This window comes from Cryptotermes secundus, unplaced genomic scaffold, assembly GCF_002891405.2.
Source record: "Cryptotermes secundus unplaced genomic scaffold, Csec_1.0 scaffold661, whole genome shotgun sequence".
Taxonomy (NCBI): Eukaryota; Metazoa; Arthropoda; class Insecta; order Blattodea; family Kalotermitidae; genus Cryptotermes; species Cryptotermes secundus.
The window spans coordinates 1-13,609 of record NW_019745089.1 but is presented as its reverse complement, the minus strand read 5'-3'; the positions used below and the strand labels follow the sequence as shown (position 1 = coordinate 13,609).

Genomic DNA, 13,609 nt, shown 5'->3' with positions numbered 1-13,609 from the left:
GAGAGCGAAGAGAGGGAGAGAGAGTGCCGTGGGCGTCTCGCGTGACAAGTGTCTCGCGACCTCTCAGAGGTCATGACTGTGGGCCAGGCATGAAACTAGAAGAGGTCGCCCTGTTCTCGCCAGCGGTGTGACCAAGGAGATAGTGTTTCTGCAGGCTAGCAGCACGCATGGAGACAAAGGAAGGGATGACGTGTCTGCACAGTATACTGCTCCTTCTATACGAAAAGTGTCTTCAGAAACGAAAACCTCTTCTCGGACGATTAGCCCTGTTAATATGGAGTCACTGTCAGACGTTTCGGGAACTCTCTCCTCTTCGATCATCAGGGTTTGATGTGATGAAACTTACGCCCACATAATATTATGGCGTATAGACCCGCTGCTAAGCAGTGACTCTGTGAACAGCGGCCGTTTCTGGGTAACGGCTCGGTAAACACGTTTCCGCTGCTAGGCAGCAGTTCGACTACAACAATGGAAGATCCGATACTGTACCCCTATGTAACGTGTGGAGTAGGCTTTGCGATATGCACTATGAAGAAAATAAACGCGTCCAGATATGACTGCTATTGTATGTCTAGAGCATATCTGGGGATATGTCATACGTTAAGTACGCAACTGTACGGAAGAAGAAATCTGTGTTCCCCTTCAGTACGCAACTATACATAAGAAAAATCCTGTGTAATCGCTCTGAGCGTGCAACTACACGGAAAGAAACGTCCTGTGTATTCTCCTTTAGTACGCAAATTTACGGAGAGAAAAGTCCTATGTTCTCCTTCAGTAAGCACCTATACAGAAGAAAAGTCCTGTGTTCACCTTTAGTATGTAAGTATATGGAAAGAAGAGCCCTATGTTCTCCCTCAGTACGCACGTATACAGAAGAACCTATGTTCACCTTCAATACGCAACTATACGGAAACAAAAGTCCTGTGTTCTCCTTGTGCACGCAAATATACGGAAGAGAATTCCTATGTTCACCTTTAGTATGTAACCATACGGAAAAAAGAGCCCTATGTTCTCCCTCAGTACGCACGTATACAGAAGAAAATTCCTGTGTTTACCTTCAGTACGCAACTATACGGAAACAAAAGTCCTGTGTTCTCCTTGTGTACGCAAATATACGGAAGAAAATTCCTGTGTTCATCTTCAGTACGCAACGATACGGAAACAAAAGTGCTGTGTGCTCACCTTTAATATGCAACTATACTTAAGAAAATCCGGCCTTTTTAACGAGATCTCAAGGTCAACGATTCTGGTTCCCCTCGCGCATATACACAACAAACTTAATCCCGTAACTTACTGATGATGTAATGAACTGCGTCACGACTTCGTAATGATGTAACTTTAAATACGTATGTTTTACACAGAACTTATAATAAGGAGAAAATGTTCACGTTTCCAAGGAGCAAACAAGAGATAATCGCTTTGAAACGAGAAGAATGTTTCTACAGTCTCTTGCATTACTGGAGGGGAAATCATTTATTTCATCTTCCTTCCATATGGAAACGTCAAAATGACCAGGACCAACTTCAAAATTAAAGCAAACACGATGAGTGCCTAACGTTCCTTCTCCCTTTGGGGAAATTTGCACAAAACATTTTAAATTCTGTAAATACCTCCTGCAATCAATACATGGCATGGAGAGGGGTAATACGAGCATGGCGCAGTCCACAACTACCCCCTCTAACAGCCCGTCACATGTAGCAGCGCTATACAGTAATATGGGTCATGAAGTTTTGAACATATCTGAAGGTCTTCACGCGTAGAAAGAAGATTCTGCAGGTTCATTACTGCAACTGAAGTATCACTACAGCCAGATTAATCCAGCCCAAATACTAGTTCTTTAGCATCATCTACGCCTAAATGTTCCCAAATGTTGTTTACCCTTCATGATTTCAGACTAGGATTTTGTATGTACTTCTCAAGCTTACTACTTGCTCCGCTCATCCCATTCTGTTTTATTTGATCATGTTACTAATATACTTTGATCCAGAAGTGGCCGCAGTGCATGGGACTTAATTCCATCGCACTAGCAATAAAGAAAAACATATTTTGATCAGGAGTAATTTATTGCTTGCAGGATATGTCTTTCAATGGACTTTATCCGCTTTTCAGTTTCTTAATCTGCACAGTCGGTAGGACTTCTTGGACGGGGGATTAGCCAGTCACAAGGCCACTACCCACACACAGAACAACACAAACACAGAATAAATGCACAGAGACATTCATGCCTCGAGTGGGATTCGAACCCACGATCCCAGCGTCTGAGGGAGCGAAGACAGTTCATGCCTTAGACGGCACGGCCACTGCGGTTGGCTGTTATGAATATCTACTGCCGTGAAAAACTCAGACTTCACAAGCCTGCATTACATTCTTTAGTGCAGCCGACTGTAAGTGGAGCAACATATTTCCATGGGTACAGCAAAAAGCAAACATTTATTTCCTCATTACTTGTATGCCGAAAATAGGCTACATGACCAACGCGGTTTGAACAAAAATGTTAGAATTCCCATACAAAATCGAATACTTCTCTCTCATACCTCGTTTATTTTGTTGAAAACCAATATTGCGTAGAACCGAAATATGTAATTAATTTCAAAACTGAAGTTATATTTCACTGCGGTATTGGTATTTCCGTGGAGAGCACAGCAGACTCGCGGGCCATATCCGTTATAATCGAATGCATTCCAGCTCAGTTCTGTTCTACGGCGATAGAACCGTACTTTGAAACAACGAGTAACACACGTTAGTGACCTGAAAACCCAAAAGCTGTAGCAATGCCTGTTCTCACACAAAATTGCTAAAGAAAGAAGTTCAGTACTTAAAACAAAAAGTTCTGGGAAGAACTAATCGCCTATTTCCTTTCGATACGACAGGTGGTCTCAGTATGAGGAACTTCCGTCCAGCTTCGCCTGACAATTCACTTAATCTTTGTAGTTTTGTGAGATGTCTCAAATAGTATCATTTCGCTGCCTAATAAATTTATACCTCAACGACTGGCCCAATTGCTATAAATATTTATACAAGTATTATCACGTATGAGAGGTTTGGCGTGACTAATAATAAAGGGTTCTAGATTTGATGACTGGATTTATTGGCACTACTTTGCAATTACAGTTAATTATAAATGTTCACAGTCAATGACTTTCGAAGGCTGGCTCCATTCCTTACTGCACTGCGAGTGTCTTCTCCACTGTGAAGACTGATGAATGTGAACCTCTCCCGAAGAATTCTGCTAAGCGTTATCACGTGTCCTCCCGTTATAACTTCGGGAAGCACCGAATAGAGACCACCACCTAGAACAGTTCACGTTACTGCGTGCATATTCGTTGTAACGGAAACGTATGTTGCGACTTGCTATCTAGCAACGGAGGACCTTCCACAGTTGACTGCGTAACATATGAACGTGTTAACCGAAGCGTTGTCTAGCAACTGTTTAATCCGTCACAATGTTCCTTGGTCCTCTTATTACACTGGAATTACACAATCTCCGTCTGGCCGGTTTACAGCCGAGATAATTAACTGTCAGTTACTGAAACCAATTGGGGAATGTGTTACTGTCTCTCTTACGTAAGATTCATTTTAGTTTCTGAAAGCATTATTACGGTTACCTTATTTATGAGTTATTTAACAACGATATCATCAGCTGAGTCCACACAGCGTGGACTGAAAGGTTGGTTAGTGAATAACTTATGGCAAAGGATGTAAAATGAAACGGTAGCGGTTTAATTTACCTAGACGGACCTAGGGAAAACATGAAAATGTGTAAGGATAGCCGGTTTCTGGGCTGAAAATCGAACTCGGAACCTCCAAAATAAGAGCAAGGAGTTTTAAACATTCAATACCGATATTCGTGCAAACAGCACAAAACATCCTGAAATTAATTCAAGTTATATTACAATTACGCTATTTCTTAAGACTCTTTCCTGACTTCCCCCTTCGTTGGTGCCTCCACCTTATCGTGGTGAGAGGGTTTGAGTATGCCAAGGACCCTGAGAGCGTAGCTACTGGCAGGGCCTCCTTTGCTGGACAGGTCAAAGGGTAGGCATCAGGCGAAGAGGGATACCAAAAACCAAAAACTGATGCCGGAAGCAGTGTCATCAGCAGCGACTTGAAGCACAGAGCAAATGATGCTCGAGATGGTTCAAGTTCGTATAGCAACAGGCGTGACCAGAGTGGTTTGAACGGCTGTTGTACTGCGATGTGGAAAGCAAATGGAAAAACTACCATATTATCACTTTTCCTGGATAGTCTCTTTCCAAAAACAGAGACACCACGTATGTGAACCAGAAGACGTAAGAAGATGCTGGATGACCTTGGGGACAGAAGAGGATGTTCTTATTTGAAGGAGAAAGCTCTAGATCTCATTAAATGGAGGAATTGTTTTGGAAGAGACTGTGGACCTGTCGTCTGACAGATTACTGATGAATGAATTCCTGACTTCCTCTCAACTGCAGAGTTCAATATGACCATGGAGGAAAAGTAGGCCTACATATGGATTTGTAAGGAGACAGCAATGGTCTATTGGAAGATACTGTCATGGTTATCTGTTGGAAAGTCTGAGCCATATTACCTCAATCAGGATGGACTGGCCGAGATTCAAATCTGCACCACCCAAATACAAATAAAATGTAACCCCTGCACCACATCCAATTTCATAATTAAAAATATTCAGCCTCTGTCGTTGTTCTGCTGTTAAAAATGAGGCTCAAGGCCAAGCTCAAAAGTGAGCACACGTCTTCATGCTATCTACCTATCTATCTGTCTATCTATCTATCTGTCTATCTGTCTGTCTACCTATCTACCTATCTGNTCTATCTATCTATCTATCTATCTATCTATCTATCTATCTATCTATCTATGGCTGTACATCCCTTTTGTTGGACCTTGGCCGCTTTTTCAGTTCTTTGATCTTTTACACAGTCGGTAGGACTCCTTGGGGATCAGCCCGTCGCAAGGCTGCAATCTAGATACAGAACACAAGCACAGAATAAACGCACACATACATGCCTTGAGTTGGATTCCAACCCACGAACCCAGCGTTCGAGCGTGCGAGCCTTAGACCGCGCGGCCACTGTGACCGGTCAATCACAACGCCATCACGCATTGAAACTGCCATGTTCATATCAGGATGACAGAAGAGAGTAGACAAATGGATTACTGTAGTGGGGGTAACAAATTCATGATGTCTGCTAAAATAATCTGGAAACCAAAACAGATTTATTCATAAAGACCTCCTACTGATTCTTCATACCCTCTCTTGCGGTGGGCTGTAAATAACAGCGCAGCGACTGCCGGCTGGCTGGCCCGGACCACTGCGGCGATAGTCCATGTAACGATTATTACCACGAACTGATGGGACGCTTTTAAAACAGATAGCCACAGACTTTTCTTTGATCACCGTAACAACCAGCAGCAGCAGCAGCAGCCCTCCCCTTCCCTTCTCCATATTTGTGTCCCATCAACTCCAAGCCGCAACCATGCACTTTGTTCGAAGCTCATTTGAAAATTCTTTCATCACATGTCGGCAGATCAAACTGAAGCAACGTCATGAGTCAGAGGGAGGCGTACTGTCAGAGCTCGACTCAAAACAGGCACACTCTGACTGTTTTCGAAGAGACAGGAATTGACAATATTCACCACGCTTGTACACACGGCTGCTCTATCTAATGGACAAAGTGGACAGCTACTCAGGATCTGCTGATTTTATGTACCCCCACCGCGGGACAGTCGGTATAATGTGGCTGACTTTCCCAGACTACTTCTATACACATCAAGAATACATTTTCGGCTACTTTGTCTGTGATATGAAAAAGTTTACCGTTATTAAACCAAATGCATCTAATATTTAAATGTATAAAACGTGATGTATTTTGTTTTAAAACAACTTTTAATCTCAGAAAACGTTTGGATTGCCTAGGCGTTTTTTATATTTTTTCCTATACGTCTTGCTCTTCTCAAAGCAACTAAATTTTGTACTGGTATTAAATTGAAAGAAAACGTAAGAAGGTAAAGTTATCCCTGTGTTTAACTAATTTAGCACTACACCATGAGGACGTATGGGGGAGTGGATGTACAGATCCTCGTTTTCTTGACCTCGGCAATAGTAGGATGTGAGTGATCAGCTTCAGCCCTGGTCGCATTACCCCCGGTACCCATTGAAAATGAGGTTGAGTGAACCCCAAACCGCTCTAGACGTTGCAGAAGAGGAGAAAGGTCGTTTCATTTTTTAGAATTAGCATTAAACGGTAAATGCAGTGCAGAATAATTTAACCGCTGAAAGAAAAGGAAAGAAAAAACTAGCGATAAATACAGGTCAAAACAGTTACCGTTCAGTAACATAGAATTATGAATTTGTGGCTTCGGATTTTGATCATAAATACATGGGTTACGTTCAAATTATTTCCTTCATCCACAAGCACCTACGTATACCAAACAACAGACAAACATCTGAAGAGCTCTAACAAACCGGGATAAAACCAATGTCACGACAAATACTGGTTCCAATGATCAATGCTTTTACAGTGAACAGTGAAATGATGCTCCTCATGCCCCTCTCCGCCATTTCTCTGCTTGCGAAATAGTCCCATTCTCTTATCAAATAAACAAGAAATTATATGTGAGAGTATCTTTACTTATTTTCTTATAAATAAAGACACTTTCTATGTACATACAATATTGTAACGGATTTGATCAACGCGTTGGCAGGCAACGGCTCTGCAAACACGATCCAATATGCAACAGTAGAAGAGGCTGTGTTTTCCGTGTTCGCGGTGACGTCACGAAGCGGTGGGTGGTGGTCACGTGACATGTGTTTCCTGTGATGCGTGTTCGTTCATCGGCTATACATATAAGTGACATAATTCGGTCGGTTCAGGGACGAGTCAGTTCTCGGTAGGAGATAGCCACGGAATTTCGTAGTTGAAGTAGCTTACAAGAAGTGAGCCTGTGAAGATTTGACCTGTGATTTGAAGACTTTATGTGTGCTGTAGTAGAGTGGTATTGAGAGTGTGTGATTTAGTGAGAGTTTTGTATTTCCTTTGTTATAATTCCTGAAGACTAACGCAGGTAGACTGAGAAGATTATTGAGGAGTGATTGTAAATTGTTGAAATCAGCAATATTTTTGGAATGATTTTGTAGTTACGACCTGTAAGTATCCAGTAAATCATATTGCCAATCCAAACCCGTGTCTCAGTCACTGTGATACGTGACAATATGTACCAATAAACATACTTGTGTTTATACAGTGTACGTATATTTGCCCTCAAAAAGTGCGTAGTTACTCCCCAATATTTGACAGATGGGGTTAGTGGTCAATCGACCCCGATGAATCACTCGATGACACATGCTCGTCCTTTTGACGTCTTCCATACAGGTACTTATAAAAGCAGATGGGTTTATGTATGTTTTCTTTCGCTCACATGAGACGCAGACCTCAAGAAGAAAGCTGAAATAACGTAGTACGTAGCAAGAGAGACATTTATCTAAAGCGTAATGTAACAAACTGTATATTTCTGCAGACAATAACAATACACTATAAATAACGTATCAGAAGACTATTTCTAGACCGGAGGGACTATTTCCTTGAAATAACTCCTCAATTATCCTTACGAGGGTAAGTGGATCCCGTTCAAGACCCACTACTTCTCAGGAAATCTGGTAGCGTCGGGAATCGAACCCAGGACCTCTGGTTCTGTAACCAGAAACTCTGACCACTAGACCACAGAGTCGGCCAAGATTAACGGCCGTGGGGATCCGTTACGTTGGCCACGTGGCACCCTATATCCGCACTAACTTTGCCGAGAAGCGGCAGTCGCTCGGTCGGTATAGTTAGCTTTCTGACTACAGGCCAGGGAGATTTTTATCAGAAGATTTTACTTTGTATTTTAATGGACATTACACCAGAGTTCTCACAAAGCAAATTCATAGCTCAAGTGTCCATACATATATACAGACTCGGGTGTATCAAGAAGCAAAACTGTGAACGGTAAATTTACTTGATCTCTGTATCTAGGAGTGCCACTGAACCAGGAACTGCATCTGCTTCACTTTGTGGGGTCGCACTCACCTCCTCGCCTTTGATGTCTCTATAGCGCACCCACTTCCCCAGGCGCGGTCGCCAGTACTCCAACAAGTACGCCTCGGCAAATTCAACACCTTGCCCATTGCCGAACCTGCCTTGTGTCTCAGTGGCTGTGATAACATGGACAGAGTGGAGGTCAATCTCCAGCCATTCCTTCGGCTCTGTCGTGATTTGATTCTTGGGGCACCAGGCACCTCCATGGCTCTCAGTCCGCAGGCTAAAACAAATAAAAATGTGCTTTAGAACCAATTGTCACTTCAGCTTTATGCCAACGTGAATGTACGAGTAATACAGAAGATTAGAAGAATGCAGGCTTATACATGATTCCAACTCTCCCTCAACAAGAAATATATTAATTAAATTATTAACCGTCTTTCATGTATGGAAAAAAATATGTATTTGAGGAAGGCTGTGTACTTGTGTCTTATTCTAGAAAACGTCGGGGAGAATAAATAATTTATTTTAAGAATGCCGTCTTCGGGGATGTGGCGCCGTGTAGATCCTGTGTGAACCGACGTTTCGGGGAACATATCGCCTCCGTCTTCAGAGTAGCTGCAGCCACCTGCTCAGGCATGTCTCTCGCTCGCGGATTTTTCTATCCTGAAGATTGAGGCCATATGTTCTCCGAAACGTCGGTTCACACGGGATCTACATGGCGCCACATCCCTGAAGACGGCATTCTTCATACTTATAGTCACCGCCGTGAAAACCTCAAATCTTATAATTTATTTTAAACGTATCTAAAAATATACGTGAACAAATCCACTGGTCCCCAATATGGAGTGCACATAAAAAAACCGCATATATGAAACATATAGCAAATGAGTTATAAATATGTAATTAATGTAGCATCAATGAGTTGCATCCGATACCTTACGAATCTATTACTACTTACAACAGCTTTAAGCTTGTTGAAATTACGTGATATGATTAAAAACGAACTTCGTCAAAAGTACCTAACAAAATGTTTTGGAAAGAGAGCTCTAAGTATGCAGACACTACATTCGGTTCAATAATAATAATAATAATAATAATCACTAAGTGGTCTTGCTATCTAGAGGAACACTTTCGGCAAATGTACGCAATACAATTCTGAATTAAGCATATCTTCTACAACTACCACTTTGTGCTCCATTCCTAACTACTACCAGCTGTGACTGTACCATACATAAAGACAGGTAATGACGCATTAACAAATTTTATTCTTTTATGTACTAGGATCACAGTGTAAGGGATGTCTCAATACGTTTCTCATATATAAGTAATATCCTCAGAGTTCCTTTCCCGTCTGTCACAAAATTATAAATGATCAAAATGAACATATACTTATTCAGAGAGCCTCAACAGAAGTTCTCAACAATTCCCTTGCGAATATCTGAAACGAATTATGACAGAAATTTCCACGGCTATGCAATGCATCTGGCATATATTAATAATTCAAATGACCCCATTTTCAAGTTGCACCGTACAACACAAGGAAGCCCCTTTATGGCCAGACGTCAGCTGTTTTTGAAGCAACATTTTCGCCGCATACACTTAATTGAAAAAGTTTTTGGACAGGAGCCCGTGAGAGTGCGTTCTGAAATTTGTTAACACGTCCAGGCAACACGAGTGGAAGGCCTGTCTAACACGTTGCCTCGCTTGAGTCTTCAAATGAACACTGAGTCAATCCTAAGGCAGTGTAATAATGAGAGGGCTTCATGATGGAAACCTGGCTTCTAAAACTATGAAAATTTATACCCAAGGTAGCTAACACTTTGCCAGACACTGCCCATTATTGCCTCACGTCCCTTACGAAGGATCTGTCTAAAGCTCTGGTAGGAAGGAATTTAAATTGAAATTATGAAGCGTGGTATTAAACTATGATTCAGTCTAGAACCCTCTGTCTTCTCGTCTGCTGCCTAAAAGACATAAAAATTAGAATATACAAGACTATAATTTTACCTGTAGTTCTGTATGGGTGTGAAACTTGGTGTCTGACATTAAGGGAGGAACACAGACTGAGGGTGTTTGAGGACAATATTTGGACCGAAGAAAGATGAAGTGACAGGAGGTTGGAGAAAACTGCATAATGAGGAACTTCGTAAATTGTACTATTCTCCAAGTATAATTAGAATGATCAAGTCAAGGAAGATGAGATGGGCAGGGCATGTAGCACGAACGGGGGAGAAGATGAATGCATATAGGATATTGGTGGGAAAGCCAGAAGGAAAGAGACCACTGGGAAGACTAAGACGTAGGGGATGGACAATATTAAAATGTATCTTGCAGAGATAGGATGGGATGGTGTGGATTGGATTGATCAGACTCAGGATAGGGACCAGTGGAGGGCTCTTGTGAACACGGTAATGAACCTTCGGGTTCCATAAAATTCTGGGAAATTCTTGAGTAGCTGCAGAATGGCCGCTCCTTAAGAAGGGCTCAGATCCATGAGTGAGTGAGTGAGGGGCATTAAAATTTGGAAACGTCTACATAGGCTTTATTTCAAATATGCTGCTTACTAATTACGTAATGTTGGAGAAAAAGCAGATGCATGTGAACTCATTTTCATGGAAAACACACTTGAAAATGACAATCAACACAGCGCTGGTATTTGTAGGAACTTCAACATGACATCCGACATTATCCAGGTATATGAAGACACGTGGACAAAACAAAGGACGTGTGTATTACGAAGAAGACAGTTGAAGGATGTCCTACTACAGTTCAAGTACACTATATGAAATTTATTATAAACTACATTACGCATTTAAAATCTTATTACATTTACTGCAACACTGTATATATACTGAAGCTCTTATAATGACTTCGTATATAACTAATCAATTTTCTATTATCTAAAGCTATTTTACCGAGCGAGTTGTACCAGAAACTCTGTAGACTAGTATTCGGCAGAATTTCGGTTCAAAACATGGTCAAGACATTAGCTAATCCTGATTCAGGTATTTCCTGGTATTCCTCAGATCCTCTACGCAAATTCTGGGATAGTACCAAGATTAGAACGAGATAATTTTCTTATAATAATTTCAAATTCATCATTCATCACTCTTCCTAACATTACACGCTATATACAGGGTGTCCCAGGAAGATAGATAAACATTCCGGGAGGTCACAGTGTCGGTCATTCTGAGCAAACAGTTTTTATGTACATGTGTCCTATTCCTAACGGTTTCCGAGATAGAGAAAATATATTATACTAGGTAAACTGTGAACCTTTTGTCATTTGAGCAATAAATACAAATAAATACAAACATCACGTAATATATCTCTTTTCTCATCAACAGTTTTGAAACACAATGAAACAACTCTATCTTCGAAAACCGTTCGGATTAGAAAACAAATCCTTGGTGTTAGTCCGCAAGCGAACTATACCGATCGAGCGACCGCCGCTTGTCGGCGGAGTTAGTGCCAAATTTAGCGGATAGACGGTGTCGCGTGGTCAGCGCAACGAATCTCCACGTCCATTAATTTCGGTTTTCTAGACCTGAGCCGCTATTTCCTTGAAATATCTAGCCAATTATCCTCATGAGGCTGAGTGGCCCCGTTCCAGACCCACTACTTCTCAGAAAAAGTGGTTGTGGCGTGAATCGAACTCGGACCTCTGGATCTGTAGCCAGGAACTCTGACCACGAGACCATAGAGGTTGCCTTCGGAATAGGACATATGTGCATATACACTTTGTTGCTTAGAATGACCGATTCTTTGACCTCCCAGAATATTGGCCTTTCCTCCTGGGCATTCTGTATTTCTAGCTACTGATGGTGTCGACAACCCACACAAAGATAATAAACTGTTTTCTCGATTCCTAAATCGTAAATATTTCAGATCTTAGTATACCGTTTATAAGATTGGGAAAATAGTATACAAACTTCATAAAGTAAAACCTGAAGATATCACCATTAATGTTATCCTCATGATTTAAATTTTAATCGTCCCTCTTCTGTTTCAGGACTCCAACAGGACCTAGCAAGTAACATTTCCCTTCATAACCCTGCTCCGAAGATGGGCAGTCACACTCAGCAGCACCGAATATCTTAAAACGATTAGAGGGGTCTCCTCACTCATGAATCGCTACTAAGGCTGGGAGGGGGGGGCTGGTATGTCTAATCAGAAGACAGGAAACCTGCAACATGGCTGGCTGTCCCTTCGTAACCTAGAGAGTACATACCACATATCACAATGTCAACAAACCTCCCCCGACAGGAACTTCTCCACATGGGCCAACTTTGCGTCTTACGCAACCAGCCACACCCTCAAGTTAATTACATTGCATACCTAACAAGGCTGCTCCTGTAGCTGCTCCTTATTTTCTTCTGGGACTTTCCGCTTCCGTTCATGCTATAATAATTTTCTTAACCTCAAGCTCTACGCAGAAATAATTTGTGCGCGGCATAAAGAGGTCATGGTCGGTCACGGTAGCCGAGCGGTCTAAGGCACGCACTGTCTTCGCTCGTTCGGAAGCCGGTATCGTGGGTTCGAATCCCACTCAGAGCATGGATGTTTGTGTGCGTTTTTCTGTGTTTGTGTGCGACGAGCTGATCTCCTGCCCAAGGAGTCCTACCATATGTCTAAGATCTAGTAAAAAACCGAAGTGAAACGGAGTTTCATGGAGGTAGGCCTAGGCCCAAATGAGGGCTGTAGCGCCAATGAAAAAAGAGATCATGTGTCCCTGTGCCTAACTAATTAAGCACTACGCCATGAAAACGTATGGGGAAGTTGATGTATAAATCCACGTACGGGTATCCTTGACCTCGGCATTAGTTGGAGGTGAGTTGTCAGTTTCACGACCCAACCGCTTTAACTCTTGAACTAGTACCCCGGTATCCATTGGAGTGGAGGCTGAGTGGGCTCCAGAACCAGTCTGGACGACGTGAAGAAGAGAAAAATCTTGTCCCTACCAGGACTCGAACTCCGTCCCCTCAGCCGTCCAGCCCATAGCCAGTCGCTATACCGGCTATGCTATCCTGGCTCCATGTTCATTGCACGCTAGCTAAATATGATTAAATGCGCTGAGTTTATATGTGCTACAAACCAGGGTACGTTGTTTCCTGAGTAGACAACCTTCGGGAAGAAAAGTCCTGTGTAAGTATACTTTCTACAGGTGTAAGGATTCGGCAGGTATGGTGAAAATATAAACTTTCTAATGATGACGTAACGGTCTACGTCACTAAGTGGCGATGACACACACTCGTTCCCCTAGCAGATGCAGCGCGAAAGGCAATCTGCACTGTAATTCGCACCGAAAAGTCAAAGAATAGAAAATTTGGTGCTCTTACGTGTCTTCAGCGTTCGGTGATGGTACTATGTATATATGGACCGTGCCTCAGACGTTTCGATGATCCATACTGCCTTCATCATCAAGGTGAAGTGAGTATCAAACAACCCCTGTAGAAACTTACTGCAGCTCTCACCAACAGTGAATATATCCTCTTAGTCGACTAAGTAAGTAACCTAATATTGTGACATGATGGCTGAAAGCCAGAATATTGGAACATTAAGAGACGGCTATTGTTAGGCAACGGCGTGGTAAA

At 42.2% G+C, this 13,609-nt stretch overlaps 1 protein-coding gene across 1 annotated transcript in view; it reads right to left on the bottom strand.

Moving 5' to 3' along the window:
- Positions 1-8,295, bottom strand: part of LOC111874944 (discoidin domain-containing receptor 2) — a gene marked incomplete at its 5' end in the record, with an annotated part of 144,583 nt that extends 136,288 nt beyond the window's left edge. Inside the window, 1 exon segment of the mRNA XM_023870829.2 lies at positions 8,064-8,295. Within this exon segment, the coding sequence (XP_023726597.2) occupies positions 8,064-8,295 (232 nt within the window).
- Between the last annotated feature and the right edge of the window lie 5,314 nt (positions 8,296-13,609).